General features: G+C 33.6%; 2 protein-coding genes across 3 annotated transcripts; both read left to right on the top strand.

The window, feature by feature from the left end:
• The first annotated feature begins 3,520 nt into the window (after positions 1 to 3,520).
• ccndx (cyclin Dx) lies at positions 3,521 to 8,212 on the top strand. Its single transcript, XM_056451174.1, has 4 exons — positions 3,521 to 3,805; positions 5,891 to 6,106; positions 6,278 to 6,598; positions 7,891 to 8,212. The coding sequence occupies exons 1-4, from the start codon at positions 3,593 to 3,595 to the stop codon at positions 8,032 to 8,034; spliced, it is 894 nt and encodes a 297-aa protein (XP_056307149.1). The 5' UTR covers positions 3,521 to 3,592; the 3' UTR covers positions 8,035 to 8,212.
• A 965-nt stretch (positions 8,213 to 9,177) lies between these two features.
• Positions 9,178 to 19,901, top strand: nucb1 (nucleobindin 1). 2 transcript variants are annotated; one of them, XM_056453586.1, is made up of 13 exons: positions 9,178 to 9,262; positions 9,568 to 9,691; positions 9,772 to 9,879; positions 11,138 to 11,270; positions 11,364 to 11,467; positions 13,225 to 13,410; positions 13,491 to 13,581; positions 13,664 to 13,722; positions 14,206 to 14,298; positions 16,340 to 16,429; positions 16,518 to 16,691; positions 18,634 to 18,760; positions 18,853 to 19,901. In XM_056453586.1, the coding sequence occupies exons 2-13, from the start codon at positions 9,578 to 9,580 to the stop codon at positions 18,936 to 18,938; spliced, it is 1,365 nt and encodes a 454-aa protein (XP_056309561.1). In that variant the 5' UTR covers positions 9,178 to 9,262; positions 9,568 to 9,577; the 3' UTR covers positions 18,939 to 19,901. The 2 variants fall into 2 exon arrangements, with proteins under 2 accessions (XP_056309561.1, XP_056309560.1); XM_056453585.1 differs by having other exon boundaries at positions 18,850 to 19,901.
• Positions 19,902 to 21,129: the final 1,228 nt, after the last annotated feature.

Below are 21,129 nucleotides of genomic sequence, written 5' to 3'. Positions count from 1 at the left end.
AAATAACGTTTTTTTTTCTTTGACATGAAAAGAGCACTCGTTTTTCACTTACATCTATGGCTAAAACAGAATATTGTTTGTTTTTTAATCTCAGTCTATATGTTTTATTTGCTGTACTTTTCATAAATAAGTAACTAAATTGAACCTTTTAAGACCCTAGGGGTTTTGTGAATTGGTGAAAAGCCAAAAAATATTTAAATCACATGGTTTTGTGTATAATTTTGATTAAATCAACCACTTTTCTAAAAACCTTTTGACGTGTGTCTTTAACTGAGATTTGAGAACCATGAAAACATGCATGTGCTGTTAAATTATTAAAATATTGACAGAAAATCTCAGAGTATACAGTAAGGCCAGACGAATTTACTAAATGTTTTGGAATGTTTAATAAATGCTGAGTAAAAGCAAGTGCTTAACTTTTTAAATGTTGATCTTATTATTAAAATATTTTATTATATTAATTACATTTTGACAATAACCAAAAATACATTTTGTGGGTCAAAATTAGTTTTCTTTTTATGACAAAAATCATTAGAATATTAAGTAGATCTATTAAGATGTTTGGTCATTTTCCTATACTGTAAATATATAAAAACTGAAATTTTATGTAAAACATTCAACTTTTCTCAGTATTTTTATACTGTTCTTATTTATTCAGCTTTTAAGTGATTTATAAATCTCAATGTCAAATAACTGACACTTATGACTGTCTTATTTCTTATAAAACTTATGAATTATGTTTTTCCACAACTACAGTTTTATCAAAGGAAAAAAAGGTAATTTGCCATTTTATACAGTCTCAGGAATAAAGTTACAAGACCTGTCACTGGGTAACTTTTAAAAAGCTGTTGTTATTGTTGTAATTTTATTTGTATTGTTTGTAAAAGGTTCCACGTCGACCTAAAGCATAGGTCTTAAACTGGATTCCTGGAGGGCCGCAGCTCTGCACAGTTTTGCTCCAACCCTAATCAAACACAGCTGATCCAACTAATCAAGGTGTTCAAGATTACTAGGGATTATTAAGCAGGTGAGAGTTGGAGGTGGTTGAAGCTAAACTACGCAGAGCTGCGGCCCTCCAGGAGTTGAGTTTGAGACCATTGACCTAAAGAGTACATATTGGTACCTATAAAATTCAAGAGATAAATTTTTGTAGTTTCAGGTTCGAATTTTCACCTTTAAGGTATTCATATGGACCTTGTATTGACTTTTTTCTTCAATACGAAAGTGCGCTCACTGTTGCACTCATTTTAGATCTTCCGATTCAGCTCCCTATATGGGAGATATGACTGCGGTCAAACTACTTGCTCTACAAACAAATGTTTGCATGACTGTACAACCAAAGCAGAATCATATAATAAGAAAATGTCTGTTTGCAACAACAAGCAGCAAAGCAAGCTGTTTTTAACGTCTAATTATGAATGGAAGTGAATGAGATTAGAAGTCTCGAGCCAAAAAGATTCCAATGGTTGTGCCCGCTCGGACAGGAGGGGTCTGGATGCAGACCTGGTGCAGTGCAATCTGAGCTGCATCCAATGCTTTTTAATGAGCTCACCTAACCCCACCCCTAACCCTACCCCTCACAGTGACGTCACTCTCTCCATTGGGTGCATAGTGTCTGACATTGCATCGCTGAGTGATGCAATCTCAGCTTGCATCATAAAGGCTGCATCCAGATACTATTGGCTTGGACAGAGCTTAATGTGCTGCTGTTTAAGAAAAAACATACAATTACAAAAAACACCAGCAAATTAAGAAAAGATCTTCATCCGTTTGATAGCACATGAGCTGCAAATCCTCATAACACATACACATTAAAAAAACATGCTACATTTTCTCACAGTGCAAACAATTAATAATAAGCATTTTCTGACAGCACTTGCAAAATCATTGGAACACGAAATGTTTCAAGTGGACCCAAAAACGTGACGGACGCCGCAGTGAAGTTGCTTGAAAGGTGAGTTTATCGTTTGTTTATTTTAACATCCTGATTTTTGTCTTTAGTATTTCATAGTCTAAATAACCATAACTTAAATAGCCGGGTCCATCACGTTTTACAGTCCTCTTGAAACATTTCCATTGTAATCCATGCTATTTGAAGGTGTTGTGAGAAAATGCAGCACGTTTTTTAAAATGTGTTAGCATTGTGAGGATTTGCAGCACATGAGCTGTCAAACAAATTAAGATCTATTCTCAATTTGCAGCCGTTTCTTGTAAATGCATATGATTTCTTAAATTGCAGCACGTTATTCTCTCTCGACCACCATAATTGAAATTGTGTACCTTTTTTAAGGGTACCGCCCAGTGCAGCTTTCCTTTACTTATGAGAGTGTATATAAAATGATTAAAGAAAATGATCTTTTTCATAAATGTACTAAAAATGTGTTTAACTTATATTTCTTATAACCTGACTAAAAGGGTTAGATGCTAAGCTTTTAATTCATCATTTAAAAAAGAGGGTTAAATTATATATCTAATGAGGGATGTAATGAAATATTTGGAGAAAATCTGAATCTCCCTTAAAAAGAAAGAAGACAGATTCTATAAAATCTGGCAACCTTTCATGGATTATTTTAAAAACATTAATTCTACAAGAAATAGTTAAATTGAGGAGGATCAGACTAATTTAGATTAAAATAGGTGTTCTTTTAATTGTTATTATTATTATTTGTATTTATTTTATCATGATTTGTTTCCTTTTGTATGTTTTTTCTTATTGTATTAATCTGTTATCAATATACTTCTGTATGTATTGTTTGTATATTGCATGTTTTATTGTCAATTGTTGTGAAAATGTTTGTTGGACAAAATTTTTAAATCATTGTGTTTAAATGTCTAAAAAACAATAAAGTAAAAAAAAAAGAGGGTTGAATATCATTTAAGTATGCTGTCAACATCGTCTTATGAGACAAAATCACAGTTCTCAAGCGATACAGACATGTTTCAAATTCACACTTTCACCCATTGACTTCCATAGATTTTTTTTCTCACTGTGGATGTCAATGGCTTTTAGATAGCAAATATTTTTCAAAATATCTTCTACAACATTTAAAAAAACTCAAACGTTTCTGGAACCAGGTTGAGCAAATATTAGGCCTAAGTATTTTATTTTTTAATTTTTGCCGAACTATCACTTTAAAACCTCACTTGACACATAGAGGCATAAATACAGCATCTTTATCTGATACCCTTCACAGTCAACAAGCAGCCATATATTATTATTATTCATTCCCATTGTCAGAGCGCAGTGATGACCTCTTTCTCTCTGTTTTCTTGGCTCTCTGACGGTGACAAGCTGTTGTTGTGTCCCTCTGGGCATCTCCCTCTCTCTCTCTCTCTTTCTCTCTCTCCACCTGTTGATGCTATTGTTAATCCGTCAGCATTGTGGCCTTTTCTTTTTAAACTCCGCTCATTTTACACACCCCTCTTTTATTCTTCACTTTCTCACTTTATTGGCCACCAGTCACCCTTTCAGCCAGGGCACATATATAAGCCATAGCAAAGGGAGAAGAGGAAAGAACAACACAAGACGCACGCACAAGAGGACACATTGAAACTTGAGCACTTTAGGACAGACTTGAGTATTGGAGCAGTGATGTCTGTGTCTCTGTGGTGCGAGGAGGACTCGGGTCGGGACAGGACGCACCAGGCTTCAGTGCGAGCCCCCTGGGACCCCAGCGCTTCGGGACAGAGGGTCATTCAGAGGCTCTTGCAGTCAGAGGAGAGGTACCTGCCGTCCCCGCTCTACATCTCACTGGTCCAGAGAGAGCCGCAGCGCAGAGAGGAGCTGGCCAAGTGGACAATGGAGGTAGTGTTTAGATATCATAAACCAAAACCTGAAGCAATGCCAAAAACATGCTGGATACACTGAAAAACCTGTTCCACACAATCGATGTGTGTTAAGACAACATGAAGGAATTAAATTAACTTATTAGTTTTTTACACATTTAAGTGGATTGAACATAAAACAATTCTGTGTTACAAGTTGTTGCAACAAAAAAAATCAATAATTTTGTTTTTTCAGGTAGTTTGAACAAACAGCAAAGATCCTTTTTTGGGGGGGGGGGGGGCACAACTTAATTGTTTTATTTTCAATCAACTTTGAATTTGCAGAAAGTATTATTCATTCATTCATTTTCTTTTCAGCTTAGTCCCTTTTAGAAAGTATCAAGTTAACTTTATCAAGTTGGGACAACATGAAAGAATTGTGTGAAGCATTTTTTGTGTGTGTGTCAATATGTTTATGTAAAAAAAGTTGTTTATGTGTTGAATATACAGTGCTGTGTTTGAAGTATAGGGTCTGAATGTTTTTACAAAATGTGGTTTAGGGCAGGGTTACTGTTATTAATGTAGCTACACTGTTAAAATGCAGAGTTCTAACTGATTCATTGATGTTGTCCCAACATAAATTTAGTTAACTAGTATTGTATAACTAATATGATAAAGCTAAAATAATATTTGTTTTTTGAAACAACTAAATTTTGTCTGAATGGAAAAAAAAACATGTTAATTTAAACTCAGATATTAAAATTTATTTTATACAAAATTAGACATTAAAATAGTCAATTTTTTTGTTTAAAAAACAAAACAAAAAAACTCTACACATAATAAAACCAAGTTTCACAAACTTATGTAAAACGATTTTTAAAACAATTATGAAGTTTAAATTTCATAATTGTAAATAACAACACTGGTTCAGGGTTCACATATTGAAAAATTTTTTTTAAAGATGATTCCTTGGATTTACTCATTTTTTTTTACGTTAAGTGGTTGTAAACAATTTATTTGGGCTAAATTTAAACAAAAAAAATTAAGTTGAACATTTTTAAATTTAATTTGTTTGTTTAAATTCAACACAAATAAATTGTTTGCAACAGTTTTGCTTGCAACACTTTTTTCAGTGTAGGTTTATAGACACCTTGTAAAATTATTTTTATCATTGCAATATGAGAATTTATGAATCTTAGTTCAAACGAATCTCAACCATAACCAGTTTAGATTTTAATAATTTATCAGTAGATATTATTTAATGGAATTGAGGGAAACTAACAATAAAAAGCTGAAGTGACAAATAATAATGAACACATAGCAAAGAATCAAGGATAAGCAAATACTTGTAAGATTAACAAATACAACAAGGATTAACAGCATTTTAGCTAATCTTAGTTCACTATAAAACATTAATTATTTAAATTCAAAACTTGTTTTTTTTTTAAATGTTAATATATTTTTTTATTTTCAAATGTTATTTGTAAAATAATAATACTCATTGTTTACATTGGTTATTTAATTTTTAATGATTAACGAGATAAAAATAGCTAAAATTGATTTTTAATAGTTTCAAATGTTTTGTCTATATTCATTCATAAAATCATTAATGCATTAATTCAAACAATTAACAATTTAAATGTGTTCAAAACCAGGAACTTGGCTTTCATAATATGGATTTAAAAAGACATTTTCATATTTGGGTAATTTTCTGGCAACTTTAGGACTTAACTTAGTCCCTTTATTAGTCACCACAGCGGAATGAACCGCCAACATATCCAGCCCATGTTTTATGCAATGGATGCCGTTCCAGCCACAACACAGCATTGGGGAACACTTACACATTCTTACACACACACACACTTACATACACTACGGTCAATTTAGCTTATCCAATACACCTGTACCGCATATCTTTGGAACACGGGAGAACATGCAAACTCCACACAGAAATGCCAACTGACCCAGCCAGGGCTTGAACCAGCGACCTTCTTTCTGTGAGGCGATTGTGCTACCCAGTGCGCCACTGTGCTGCCTGACCACTTTATATCAGGGATATTAAGCATTTGGGAATGTTTTTGTATGTTTGTAAATGTTGCTGAAATGTTGCTCTGGTGTGTTTTAGGTGTGCTGTGAATGTGACTGTGACGAGTCTGTGTTTCCTCTGGCTGTCTCTCTGCTGGACCGCTACCTGTCAGCCACTCTATCTCTGCCCGTCTCTCCATCATGTCTTGCTGCTGCCTGTATCCTGCTGGCCTCTAAAGTGACAGAGAGCGACACAGTCAGTGCTGTTACTCTCTGTGCAGCAGCCGAGTACGACTTTCTGTCAGCAAATCTGAGGGTGAGGCCTTTACCCCTGAACAGCAAAGCTCACTAAATCAGGCTCAATATTATGGACAATGGTCTCCAAAAGGACAACAAATAATTAATAATAAAATAAATTATTAAAACTAAATTAATATTATAGTAAAATAAATAAATAAATCAAATTTGGTGCATCCTCCTCCTTTAGGAAATGGAGCGTGTGGTTCTGGCGACTCTGCGCTGGGATGTATTGGCGGTGACCCCGCAGGACTTCATCCCACTCTTCCTGCAGACTCTCGGCGAGCTCCGGGACGGGGACGGGCACACTGGGGACTTTTTGACGACTCTGCGACGCCACGGGGACACTCTGGTCGCCATGTGCGTGTGCGACTCGCGCTTTCTGGGGACTCCGCCGTCACTGGTGGCCGCGGCCGCACTCAACTCCGCCTTGCGGGGATTAAGAGCCCGGAGCGCGGGAGAGATGAGCCTCATGACCGCTGCACTCGCCACACTCTGCCAAACCGATTTGGTAAGCGCTGCTTCGTTTATGGAACACGGCGAGCCGTTTTACTTATCTATAAAACACAGCAGAATCTATTTTCATAGAAGCCAATTTAATAGTGCTTGTAGATAAAGCCCTATATTATTTTCCATAAATTGTAGGCTTAGAGATTAAAAGGGATAGTTCACCCCCCAAAAAACAAAAAACTGTCATTATTTACTCACCATTTACTTGTTCCAGACATGTTTAAGTTTCTTTCCTCTGTTGAACACAAGATAAGATATTTTAAAGAAAACTAAACCTGTAACCATTAGGCCTAACTTTCATAATGTTTGTTTCTCCTATGGAAGTCAGTGGTGCAGGTTTCCAGCATTCTTCAAAATATCTTCTTTTGTGTTTCGCAGAAATAAATTCACAAAGGTTTAAAACCACTTGAGAGTGAGTAAATAATGCATCAATATTTATTTTTGGGTAAACTATGCCTTTAAGTATATAGTGCTTGCTTATTCTTTTGGTAGAACTTTTTCAAAAGAAACTAGGCCTTGCCTATTCATGGCTACTAGTGCTTATTCTTAATTAAATATAGCATACAGTGTCTTTTACATAGGCCTATTATGTAGGTTACTAGGCTATTTATTTGTCTGATACTTGTACTTATTAGAAATTATACCAGTTATTGGATACTAGCTCTTCAACAGTAGCTACTAATTGTGACTAGTATTCTTCAATTAGTTACAAGTTTCAGTGCGGATGGGTCTTTATATCATAGTTACGAGTCATCAGCAAAATCAGTAGTGTCTAATGAATAACTAGTGTCTATTTAACAAGTACTAGTAAATACTTTTGTCAGTGTCAGTGTCAGCATCTTTTAAGTAACTAAATATTAGCCAAAGTAGTTCACACAAAACTGAAAAATTTCTCCTTCTACTTGTGTAAAACCTGATTGAGTTTCTTGCTTCTGTTGAACACAAAAAGGAGTTATTTTGAAAAATGTTGGAAACCCAAACCGGTTTCTAACTTCCTTTGTTCCTTCTTCAACTTCTACTTCTATCTAACTTTTTAATTATCTTCTTTTTAGTTCAACAGAAAAAAAAATCCTTGGAACCAATGGATAGTGAGTAAATAATGAGTACATTTTTATTTTGGGTGAACTATCCCTTTAATATATAGAAGAGGTATTAGTGGCATGAACACATCCCAGTAGGGTCTGTATAGATTGTTAAAACAGCTTGCCATAATAATCTAAGAGAGTATATCTACTTGTGAGTCTGAGAAAGTGAATGTTGTGAATGCTGAAATGTTGCTGATTCTGCCTACAGGCGCTGCTGCAGTGCTGCACTGAGCTGATAGACGGCGCTCTCAGAGAGAGACTGAGAACTGGAGCACAGGAGCAGAAAGATGGAGACATTGAAGAAGAAGAAAGAGCCAGCACTCCCATAGACCTGAGAGAAATAGACTTTTAAAACAGGGTTCATTCATCACTCATATATTTATTGCCTTTTATTAATCAGTGAAACTGATTTAAGCATATTTGTTTCGTAACTTCTGAAGTGATCTAATTTATAACACATTTTATTTATTTGTTTGTGGGTTACTATTTACTTGTGCCATATTTATTGCTTTTGTTGCCATAACTGTTATTGTGACTTTTTATGTAATTCAGGTTTATCCTTTTCACTTTATGTATTACATTTCTATGTGTTATAGTTTATTTATTTTCATGTTATTTATTGTGTGGTGCATTTTTATACTTAATTTATTTTGTTTGTCAGTGTTTCAGCCTGTCTGTAATCAAAGTGTTGGGTAAAAAACAAATGAAGATCTATTTTTTGATGTAATTAAAATAAAGTGTATATGTTTGCCACTATTGTGGGGCATGTGTCAGTGTCCATTAGTTATAGGACTATTTACTCATAAAAGAACAAATGAAAGAAGCAAAATGACTTCTTAATCAGTGTTTCTCAACCACGTTCCTGGAGGGCCACCAACGCTGCATGTTTTGGATGTCTCATTTTTCTGTCACACCCATTACAGGTCTTTCAGCCTCTGCTAAGTAGCTTCTGAATCAGGTGTGTTTGGTTAAGGAGACATGGTAAATGTGCAGAGCTGGTGGTCAAACATGGTTGAGAAACACTGTTCTAAATGAGTCAACATTAGAGGCATATTTAATAAATGAAAAATAAATTTAATTTGAATACCATTTATGATAATACTCAATATACAGTTGCTTATTGTGCAGAACTTGCATTAACATTTGTCTTTCAGTAAACAGATCTATGAAAATAGAAAGCAACATAATACTGGGAATATAAATAACATGATTGTGTAATTATTATCCTGGTGGACACGTATTTTACTTAGGTGCAGTTTAAACTGAATACTTAATGACAACTTCATTATATTTTCAAATTGTTCAAATTCAAAATGTTTTATATTACATTATATATTACTACTATTATTATATTATCACAAATTATTTTATTTACCTGCACGTATAGTACAATTATAAGAGATGCGTTTTTACTTTTAACGTTACTTGGTTACAAATATACATTTGCGGACGTGTACACTTTTAAATTGCGAAATCGTCGCGTTTGGATTGCGTCATAATCGACGGCCGCACTTGTTTTCGAGGCAGGAGCGCTGAGTAATCTGTAGTCACTCAACGCACCAACCGGATCTGACCCTGTGGTAAGAGAACTCGCAGTTTATTTGACTCGAAATGAAGAGATTCACACCAGATGACATTGTATATATTTGAGGCCGTTTTTTCACTTGAAGTTGAAGCTGTTGTGAAAGATGTTTGGATGTTTTCTCGAGCTGTCCTACAGACTTCCTTTCTTCGACTGCTTCCTCTTTAATTTCTCTTGTCCTAATCGATGTTTCTCATTAACCTGTCTACTTAAAGAGGCCGTTCTAAACATTTAATGTAAAGGTATACCTTCAGGGTGACACTGACGGCTGTCATATCAATGTCCATCTGCTTTTTTGTCAAGGTGTGTAAGGATGACAGGAGGTTTTAAAGCTCTGGTGCTTCTGTCTCTGTGTCTGCTGGTTTGGGCAGTGCCAATAGATCGCAACCCAGACCCTCCTCAGGAGGAGAAAGCAGAGGAGAATGGGGTAAGACGGGTCTCATATCGTGTTGTCAGAAAAGAGCATCTTGTGCTCTTAGCAATTTGTTTTGTTTCTGTGTGTCCCAGGACACTGGTCTGTACTATGATCGTTACCTCAGAGAGGTGATTGAGGTGCTAGAAACAGATCCTCACTTCAGAGAAAAACTGCAGACTGCCAACACAGAGGACATCAAGGTAAATCAAAACTCTGTCAGGCACAACATCATGGCTTCAAATGTATATATAAAATATTGTTTGTCTTTACCATAAAGAAAGAAATGTTTGCCTTATCATCATTCAAAACCAACGTACCATGACCTGAGAGACTAATCAGTTTTAGAAGAAAGGGTTTCCATGGGGTCTTAAAGTCTTAAAATGTCTTAAATTTCAAAAACAGCCTTAAAAAGTCTTAAATTCACAGAAATAATGTGTTGTAGTTCTTAAATAAATTTAAACGGGTCTTAATTTCCCTCTGTCCAAGTAAAGCTACCCAATCTGGCTGACATCCAATCACTTATAAGCCATATCAAAACATTTATTTTTAATATTTAAGTTTTTTTATTGCAAAGAGATACAATTCACAACAGCTGTTAGACATTTTCACAGCAAATTCTCCAAATTAAATTCCCTAATCAGTGAAAGAAAACTAAAGCAACACATCCCCTTATATGATCTTCCATTATTACACAAACTATTTACAGAAGTAACTGGGCCATTACAAAAAATCCTTAGTGATTAGCCCTGTGTAAGTCTAAAATATCATTCATAATGGTCTTAAAAGGGTCTTAAAAATCTTAAATTTTATTTGAAAAAAACCTGCAGAAACCCTGTAAAGGTTTTGTAGACTTCATTAGGGGTTCAAGAGCTTTAGCGCTGAAACCCTATTGTATCTGTTAGTTGGTTGTTTTGTAATGAATTGTTACCCAAGTTACAATTGTAAAAAGTAAAATAGTAAAAACTGTATAATCTGAAATAATTTGAAAACCATGGTCCTTGGTAATTTATTTGATATGAAGAAGGCATAAGAAATGAACACAAATAACTAAAATATGGCACACTTATGAAGCAAAACCATTTATCTATATATGTATTTCAATAAATAGGAATTTGTATTTGTACACACGCACGCACATATATTTAAATTATTTGAAAAATATAAAAAAGAAAACATTTCACAAACATAGTGAATGCAGTATTTGTATATTGTGTTGCTATGGTTTTAATATCATTTGAAATGTGTAGGTCATTAAATAATAAAAGACATTTATAAGAGCTTTATATTTTCACGCCTTTTCATTTGAGTTCAAGTTTGAAGTGTTAGTCATTACAAAGATGTTTAGTTAATGATTCAAGGACTCTTTGGGGCATTTACCAGTTCTATTGGTAAAATGTGCAGAATACAGAATAACCTTTTCTCCACTTCGTGCTCTAATAGAAAGATTCTGTGTTTCAGAATGGACGCCTCAGTAAGGAGTTGGATTTGGTGGGTCATCATGTGAGGACTCGGCTGGATGAGCTGAAGAGGCAGGAGGTCTCACGCCTCAGGATGCTGCTGAAGGCCAAACTGGACAGCACCAATGCCCAGAGTCAGTGTGTTACACTCAATTGTGCTGATGAATGAGGAAATTTTCGATGTGACTGTTTTGAATGTGAATGTGAATGTTTGATTGTGACTGCAGGTGTTCAGATGGATCACGCCTCCTTGTTAAAACAGTTTGAACATCTGGATCCTCATAATCAGAACACTTTTGAGGCCAAAGACCTGGAGCTGCTTATCGCCACGGTAAAATCTGTTCCTAGCATGCCAGAATGGTAAACTGGACAAGATGATATCTCAAAACTATAAATTGTTTGCATACATGTGGTTAACGTTAGTTAATGTATTTACTAACATGAACAAACAATGATCGATACATTTTATTACAGAATTTATCATCTTTGTTAATGTAAGCTAATGAAAATACAGTTGCTCATTGAATTTAACTAATGTTAACCAGCACAGCTTATAATTGTAAACACTTGTTTTTACAATTATAAATTTAAATTTTCTAATGCAAAATTAAGATTTTTGTTGATATAAATTGGTGATTTATAAATATTCCTGGTATCCATTTTATTCTGTCATATTATATATAGTTTTTTTTCAGCATGTGTTATACTTTTTTTAACTAGTATGCATAACAGACCCATTTGCCACAAAGTTTAAATGAAGTATTAGTCCTAAAAATAATATACAATAAAATGCAGGCAATAAAATAGAAAAGTATAACATAAAAACACATACATCATTTAAAAATAAACACAAATAAAAAGCCATATGAATGTGTTTAGTTTACATGTAAATACAGAATTGGATTAATTAAATGTATTAAAAAAAACAAAAATGCTAAAACAAAACAGACATGATCAGGTTGTTTATACAAGATGTAGAATTGGACACAAGACTAACATACTCATATTTATTAAAAGGGGAAGAAAAACCTATTTGTGACTTGTGTAAGAATATTTTGAAGATAAAACACATTCTAAAAGAATGTGTATTGTTTGATTATTAAGCCAATTCCATGCGTGTTCAATAAAAAAAGGTCAGGAGAGAGTTGTCTTCAATGTCAAAAATATTAGTAATTTATTAGATACAAATGAATAATTTGAGGACAGAGCTCTGGGTTACGTTACCCCAATGCAATACAAGAATTACATTCAGGAGGTTCACAACTCACTTAAATTTCCCTGACCCCAGCATATATACACAACTGATATTAACAGGTGCAGCTTCGGTGTAATGTCACTTATCAGTCATTCTGCAGTCCTTTGGCTATTGTACCTAAACAAACTTCCCCTTTCTGCAACCCTTCTCTGCACACCATAACTGAACAGTTAAGTGTATCTTTAATATATTTCACAACTACTACAAGCATCCAGCTCCTTGTGACATGTCTAGACTTCTTATTAGACTGCAGTCTGGAGCAAAGGCCCCGCACTATATTTATTCTTACTCTGCTATTTCCCTCTTGTCAGCAGTTCCTTATAAAAGTATGCAACACAGTAAGAAAGAAGAAGTATGCTTGGTTAATAAATGGTATCATACAAAAGAAAAAGATTGATTAATCTGTTGTTAGTTTAAACATTTTTCTAATAAAAAAATAAAGACTCAAAAGTAATAAAAATAAATTCCTTTTTCCCCACAGTATTTCTATGTAATATTTGAGAACCGTTTTTTATTCAGGAAATATCTAAGGAGAAATGTTTGAAAAGGTGTCTTCTGGAGGAATTTTAGAATATTTATCTTCAATCAAACTAAAAGGATGTATATAACTCTTTTCAGTGTTGTTGCAATTTGTATGTTTTGTTTTGTTTTGTTTTTGTACAATGAATGGTTGTTAAGAAACTGATACTATTGTATGTTATACATTGTATATTTAGTATAGTTTTGGCCATGAATATGCTGATATGGCATTAAAACATAAATAAATAAAACGCTAAATCACAAAATCTGTCCATTTTATAGTCACACACATTTGTTTTGTGCTCGTTTGTCAGGCCACTAAAGATCTTGAGAATTACGATGCGGAGCGCCATGAGGAGTTTAAGCGCTACGAGATGCTGAAGGAGCATGAAAGGAGGGAGTACCTGAAGAGTTTGGACCAGGAGAAGAGGGAGAAGGAGGAGAAGAGGATGGAGGAGCTGAAAGAAAAACACCGGCAACATCCTAAAGTTAACTCTCCGGTGAGTGACATGACAAGAAAGAGATGATTTATGGATTAAAATAATTGATTGAATCAAATTTCTTTTAATTCCTCTTTTAGGGTAGTGTGGATCAGTTGCGGGAGGTCTGGGAGGAGACGGATGGGCTGGATCCACAAGAGTTCAATCCCAAGACTTTTTTTAAATTACACGGTGAGTCTTTATTTAGTCTTCATTTAGTCCATAAACAGCCGTTTTATGGGTTAAATCAATTGTATTGCTTTTTCTCTTGTAGATACAAACAGTGACGGTGTGTTGGATGTGCAAGAGCTAGAGGCTCTCTTCACTAAAGAGGTCAATTTTTCACCTTTTGCATTTAATTGTCAGTATTGGAAGCTGTTATTATTGATTGAGCATTTAAAGAAAAAGTTCACCTAAAAATGAAAATTGTCATCAATTAATGACCCTCTGCTTATTAAAATCTACAGATATTATGAAGAAAGGTGGAAATCTGTAGCCATTGTCCTTCTTTTAGAATTTTGTTTATTACTTTTGATGTCAATGTCTACCAGTTTCCAACATTCTTCAAAATATAATATTATTTGTTAACAGTAAAAACAAAAAGTAATAAATATTTGAAGCCACTTGAGGGTGAGTAAATCAGTTTTTGGGTATCCTATTAAGACTTTACTGGACTCTTCAAAAGTTTGTATACCTGTATGTACAGTTTGATGGAGGATATAAAAAACTGCTCCTGGTTTGCAATGAACAGAATAATATATTTGAAAAGACTTGTCCTAAGGGTTCACCTTTTCTATAATTGTTTTAATATCTCAGCTGGAGAAGGTGTATGATCCCAAGAATGAAGAAGATGACATGGTGGAGATGGAGGAGGAGAGGCTGAGGATGCGAGAACATGTCATGCAAAACGTAAGCATTCACTTTCTTTCTTCAATCACTCTTATTGAGAATGTTTACATCTGGGTGAGAAATGAACAGGGGATTGACCGATGTCATGATTTAAAGCGAATTGTAAAAATGTTCATTTGTGCCATTTACATTTGCAAAAAAGCAAACTGCAGAATTCATTTGCAAAAACTGATAACCACTGCTTTATAATTCTTCAGAAATTTAGTTTTTCGCAGTTGTACTTTTCGGTGCACAATATAAAAACATCAAATGTGACATTATCTGCTTTTGCAAATAAACTTTTCATTTATAAATTTGTTTAACACAATGCTCCACCCGCTGTTATGTTTTTAAAAAATTTTCTCCCGGAAGAATGTTAGGCTATTTATCATGTATCTAAGTAAAAAATTATCTTTTTTTTTTATACTGCAATTTGAAGTGTGGTATCGTCTCCTCATGTGTGAAGTTGTTGTTCTTGTTATCATTATGTAATATGTTCATATCTATATTGATCATGCCATGAAAGAGCCCTAAGTTGCCAATGTGGCAATAAGCAAGCAAGCAAACAAACAAACATAAAAGGCAACACAGAAACGAGCACTGTAAATAAATCTTGCTCCTTTATTTATTTATTATTATTTTTTGCTTCCTGAATTAAACTTTTCTAGTCATCTCAAATTGCATCAATCAAACTAACAAAAATGATTAAGATAAACTTTAGCTAAATAAAGAATCAATTAATAATTGTATTAATAATAAATAATAGCTAGAAATGTCGAAACCTGATTGACTTCTATTGACCATTTCTAAGAACATCTATTGTCATGGCTTTGTCATATATATATATTTATTTATTTATTTATTTATTTATTTATTTTTTATTTTTACTTTGATATAATTAAATTGCCCATTTGAACATGTAAACGCTCCTTAAAATTTCTTCTAGAAAGCAAACATTGCCCCTTAAAGCAAAAGGTAACTAAAATACTCAAAAGCAGGTCATAAGAAAGATGAATTCTGTGTTGTGATTTTGAATTATTAGTTTAAATGTTATTTTATTTTGTCATTAAAATGAAAATGTGAATATTAAATGAGCCATTCAAATGTCATAGTAATGACTTTAATCTTAAAAAAGAAACCCTGCTTAGACAGACATTAAAATGGACTGTTTATTAAGCAAGCTGGTGCAAGAGTGTGTATGTAAACGCATTCAGCTTCTTTTTCTCTCTTGCTTTTTATCTGTCGTTCTCCTTCAGCTTTTTAACACTTTCACAATGTGTGGAGCAGCAGTGACTCCATCTGTTCTGTTCCTTCAGGGTGCTGGAGACCAACAAATACTCGTTCCTCTATCTAGTTTCATGTATTCACTTTACCAGTGCCTTGTTTTTTTATAAGTTCCTTTTAAAGGAACAGACTCATTTTACAAATAAAATAGAGTTATACAGTTGAGTTTTGCCATTTATTTTTAATCTAATCAGTCAAGGTCGGGCAGGAGCACTTTTAGCTTAGCTTAGCATAAATCATTCAATTGGATTAGACCATTAGCAACTCGCACACAAAAAATAAATAAAAATGAAAAAGATAATTTTGATCATTTTCACTCTTCTGTGGTTAAATCGCATACTTGGATGCAAAATAAATAGTTTTCATTTCCTATGCTGATATGGCTAGGAACTATACTCCCATTCTGGCGGAATAATCAAGTAGCTTTGCTGTCGTACTATGGCTGCAGCAGGTGCAATTATATTATGCAGCAAAATAGCCCCTAGCTAGGTAGTAGCTCTGCGTAATAACCTCAAAAGAGTCAAGTTTTAAATGGTAAAATTAAGATGAACTTCACATCAAGATGCTAATGGTCTAATGCGTTTCAATGACTTGCGCTAAGCTAAGCTAAAAGTGCACCCAGAGATCAGCTGAATGGATTAAAGAATGGTAAAACTCAATCGTTTAACTGTAGTAGACTTGTAAAATAAGCCTATTTCCAAAAAAAGTTCAATGTTCCTTTAAATAATTAACATATCTGCTAAAACTGACCCTTTTCCCCCTCTCTCTCACACTGTAGGTGGATGTCAATCATGATCGTCTGGTCAGCCTGGAAGAGTTTCTCAAATCCACAGAGAAAAGAGAGCTTAACAACCAAAAGGAATGGGAGGTCAGAGTCCGATTTAGATGCATGCTTTGCTTTTATTATATTGTGTTTTCAATATGACAGGCTTTTAATTCATTACTGGTTTATGTAGACGCTGGATGACACAAAGCCGGTGTACACAGAAGAAGAGCTGCAGCGCTTCGAGACAGAACTTCGGGATAAAGAGCTGGAGCTCGGCAGAAGAGCAGAGAAATTAAGACAGGAGCAGGAACTTCTGAAAGAGAGAAGCAAAGCTCTTGAAGCACAGAAACGAGAATATCAGCAGGTAAATGGTATCAAATGTAACAGAGTTGTTGCTCCACCTCCAGGGCACTTTGTTCTGTCATTTAACAGCGGTTTCAAATTGGTTTCAAAATTTTTTATTGTCTTAATTTTATAAAGAGAATGTTTAAAAGCATAATCATATTTGTAATTAGTCACATTTCTTATGTAACTGTTTATTACATAAAAATACAATTTATTAAATTATTTAGGGCAACATGTACAGTTGAAGTCAGAATTATTAGCTCCCCCTTTGAATTTATTATTTTTTTAAATAATTCCCAAATAATGTTTAACAGTGCAAGGAAATGTTCACAGTATGTCTGATAATATTTTTTCTTCTAGAGTAAGTCTTATTTATTTTATTTCAGCTAGGAAAAAAACTGTTTTTAATTTTTTAAAAAATAAATTATTTTTTATTTTAAGGTCAAAATTATTAGCCCCTTTAAGCTATATATTTTTTGATAGTCTACAGAACAAACCATCACTATACAATAACTTGCCTAGTTAACCTAATTAACCTAGTTAAGCCTTTAAATGTCACTTTAAGCTGTATAGAAGTGTCTGGAAAAATATCTAGTCAAATTTTATTTACTGTCATGGCAAAGATAAAATAAATGATTTATTAAAACTATTATGTTTGAAAATCTGTTGAAAATTTTTCTCTCCATTAAACAAAAAATGGGTGGGAGGGGGGATAGACAGGGGAGCTAATGATTCTGGGGGTTTAATAATTTTTACTTGTAAATAAAATGGACAATTTAAAATCTTAATTGTTTATTTGTTTTATTGGAGGGACATAAGCTGATAAAAAAACCCCTCTCCTTTTAGCCCTGCTGTACCGTATGGTCAAATTGAATTATTTTATTGAATTCATAACATTAGCGCTGCATTCATTGTGTTTTGGGACATGTCATGTTACGTCTACGACTTTGCACATTCAGTTTAAAGATGTTTTATCAAATATTTTACAGGTGTTTATTAAACAAAATGGTGAATTTAAATTCAGTATGTTTAATACTAATCTAAAAAACTTAAGTCCTTTCTATAATGTTTTAAAATCTTATTTATTTTAACCAGTTTACAACATCATTACATATTGTATTTTTTGGTATTTTTGTATGTTTTGCAGTTTTATATATACTTGTTGTTTCTTGATTAACAATTTCTTTGTAAAGAAATCCTTAAATGTTACAAATTATATTAAGTAATCATCTAAATATTTACATTTAAATGAGAGATATAACCAGTATTAATATAAAAAACATTGATAGACAGTTAAAGTCAGAATTATTAAACCCTCCTGAATATTTTCCCCCGATTTCTATTTAACAGAAAAACGTTTTAATAATAGATTTAATGATTAATTTCTAATAATTGATTTTTTTTTATCTTTGCCAAGATGACAGTACATAATATTTTAATAGGTATTTTTTTTAAGATACTAGTATTCAGCTTAAAGTGACACTTAAAGGCTTAACTAGGTTAATTGGGCAGGTTAGGGTAAGAAGGCAAATCGTTGTATAATGATGTTTTGTTCTATAGACAATTGAAAAATAAATGTAGCATTAAGGGTGCTAATAATACTGACCTTAAAATGTATTTTTAAAATAAAACAATGCTTTTATTCTAGCCAAAATAAAACAAATAAGACTTTCTCCAGAAGAAAAAATATTGTAGGAAAATACTGTGAAAAATTCATTGCACTGTTAAATATAATTTGGCATTAGCAGGGCTAATAACTACATGTCTAGTATATACAGTACATTGTCAGTTTAAATTCATTATTGAATTTGTGTGTTGTTTGGAGGGATAAGTGGGCAAAATCCTTATATTTCAGTTATACTGTCTGCTATACCACATGCTTTTTAATTAAATGTACAACATTAGTACTGCATGTTATTGTAGTTCCAAAAGTCTTAACATCTTGCTTTATTTCCAATCAGGCAGTGATGGAGATGTCACAAAAGCAAAAGGAGCAACAGGCACTAAACAAACAGCCTCCCTCGGGTCCTAACGGGGAGCTTAGGTTTCAACAGGGCATCCAGAAACTAGTAAATGAAGACAGTCAAGGTGAGAATAATAAAACTAAGCCTTTATAATGCAATTTTATATGTAAATATAACTCTGAGACTTTGGAGGCTAATGTTTTTGTCTTTCAGCAGTGAAAGTATCAGAACAACAGACTGGAGATGTTCAAAACAACCTTCCAGCTGAGCCACCACAGAATTTGCCTCAACACACCTCCTAACACACTTACACACACAAACCAGAACTTGCCTTTTAACACAGGGCAGATACAAACCTACTGAACCTTTCATAACATAACCAGATCAAAACAGTAAACGCTTCTCAAATACGTATTCGTAGTGTTTTCGGGCTTCAATCTCAAACAAAACTGCTCAAATACAGTGGCATCATTATAGATGATCATTAATATATTAGCATGTTCCCTTGTAAAGAATGGGAGATGAGTAGTGGATATGAGGTTTTCTACTGCTGCTGTGGTGGTGGTGGATGGGGTTTATTCTTTTAAATGTTGATCCTTTTGGCCTGGTTTACAGTTTACAGCCTGTACAGCTGGTTTTTGTTACCTTTCTAGACTCGTGGTTCTTTTCTGTGGTTTACAGCCTTAAACGCAAGACTTGATGGTGATGTGGATTCTGTAAACCAGACGTTTTCAGACGCAGCAATGTGCAATTCATTTTTTTAAAATGTAAAATACAAATTATGACAGCGTTTTATTTCTTTCATTTAATAAATATATTTAAAAAGTGTTCAATCCTGCAAGTTATAGCCAGAAAAAAGTAATAGTTCAGTCAAAAAAATAAATATTTTCATCAATTGTATGTCATTCCAAACCTGTATGACATTCATTTTACTTCAGAGCACAAAAAATGACTACATAAAACACACACACACACACACACGCACACACATGCACAATAAAATATGACAAGTAAATGTAATAAATGACATTAAAATTAAAACTGAAAATATAAAAATAGAGGAATAAATGTTCATAAATATTATAATAGGATACTAATGACATCGATTATTAAAAAGTATGACTAGTCAATAACTGTGTCTGGACTTCAATCGTGCAATTTTCTTTGTTACAGTCAGGATTTACTATGGTTTGGTGGTGTTTCACAAGAACAGAAACTCTGTTTGTTTGTTTGTTTGTTTGTTAATAAAATCTATAAAATCTCAATGATTTTATGACCATAGTTTATTTCTGTAATTTAGTAAAGGACATTAAAAATATATATACATAATACTGCTGTTTAATTTTAAATTGTGCAGTCAAAAAACTGCACTTTCAGAAATGTATAAAAAAATTTCTGGGATTTTGCGAGTCCAGTAGTTAAGATTAAAAAGAAAAATAAATATTTAACTAGAATGCTGTGTATTTTTACAGCAAAACTTTAGAAGTGATGCAAATAATGCTGTAAGTGTTAGGCTCAATTAGGCTGCACATATGTATGTATGTGAAATATAATCCAAAATATAATGTAATTGTAAATAATAAATATAGCTGCAAGCAGCAATTATCAGGGCAAAGCAGTCCAGTGGCCGCATTATAAACAAGCACAGCGACAAGCTACAGAGCAACTGGAAAATTCAACTGGCATCATGGTCAAAGCCAAATTTTGTGGAAATTGGGTTAACGATCTAGGGAGAGTTCAAATCAACAGGTTTTCGAACTAATTTAATTACACTACAAACTGAACTACACTGTTCCTATTTACTGTGACCTTTTATGTGAAGCTGCTTTGACACAATCTACATTGTATAAGCGCTATACAAATAAAAGGTGAATTGAATTGAATTGAATTAATTCAAGATGGTGGAGAGAAAGTCATGTCAATTAGGAAATAAATGAGAACAAATTTTTATAACTTTGCCTTTTAAAACAAGTCATGTTCTGATTATGTTTAACACGATTTTATATCAGAGGTGCCAAAAAATTAGGTCAATGGGTGACACAAAATGTTTAATTCTGCATCCATAAAATGACAGGGCCCATATGTTGCTAATTCCTCGTCTCCAAATGTCATTCTGATCTCTTGTGGTGACTGCGCCCGCCATTGTCCTTCCTTCTTCACTCATCTGCGTTGATTGTCATTCGCTCGCTCTTCTTGCCACATGCCACATACTTTCTGTAAATGACATTCCAGAACCGCCTGACACTCCCTGAACCCAGAGGCCTCCGCTCCGCCTGTCCTGCCACAGCTGTTACCTTTCACTCATACATCTGGATATATCAGTGCTGGACACGTCTTTCAACTCCTTAGAGATTCTTTACTTTTGCTTCAAGAGAAACATTTCATTAATCAACATCATGTTTTTTGGTCAGATTTGTATGACTTTCTTTCAACAATACATATAAGATGATGTGCAAACATTTCAGTTTTAAAGAAATAGTTCATCCCAAAATT

The sequence above is a fragment of the Danio aesculapii genome, chromosome 3, assembly GCF_903798145.1.
Source record: "Danio aesculapii chromosome 3, fDanAes4.1, whole genome shotgun sequence".
NCBI classification, from domain to species: Eukaryota; Metazoa; Chordata; class Actinopteri; order Cypriniformes; family Danionidae; genus Danio; species Danio aesculapii.
The sequence above is the reverse complement of the archived record's forward strand: the minus strand, read 5'-3'. Positions and strand labels throughout refer to the sequence as shown.

Excerpts from the sequence above, each read along its gene's own strand:
- ccndx (XM_056451174.1), top strand. The coding sequence starts at position 3,593 with ATGTCTGTGTCTCTGTGGTGCGAGGAGGACTCGGGTCGGGACAGGACG. Across the intron at positions 3,806-5,890 it reads TGGCCAAGTGGACAATGGAG|GTGTGCTGTGAATGTGACTG; the intron begins GTAGTGTTTAGA and ends GGTGTGTTTTAG. Across the intron at positions 6,107-6,277 it reads TTCTGTCAGCAAATCTGAGG|GAAATGGAGCGTGTGGTTCT; the intron begins GTGAGGCCTTTA and ends CTCCTCCTTTAG.
- nucb1 (XM_056453585.1), top strand. The coding sequence starts at position 9,578 with ATGACAGGAGGTTTTAAAGCTCTGGTGCTTCTGTCTCTGTGTCTGCTG. Across the intron at positions 9,692-9,771 it reads AGAAAGCAGAGGAGAATGGG|GACACTGGTCTGTACTATGA; the intron begins GTAAGACGGGTC and ends TGTGTGTCCCAG. Across the intron at positions 18,761-18,849 it reads AGTAAATGAAGACAGTCAAG|CAGTGAAAGTATCAGAACAA; the intron begins GTGAGAATAATA and ends TTTGTCTTTCAG.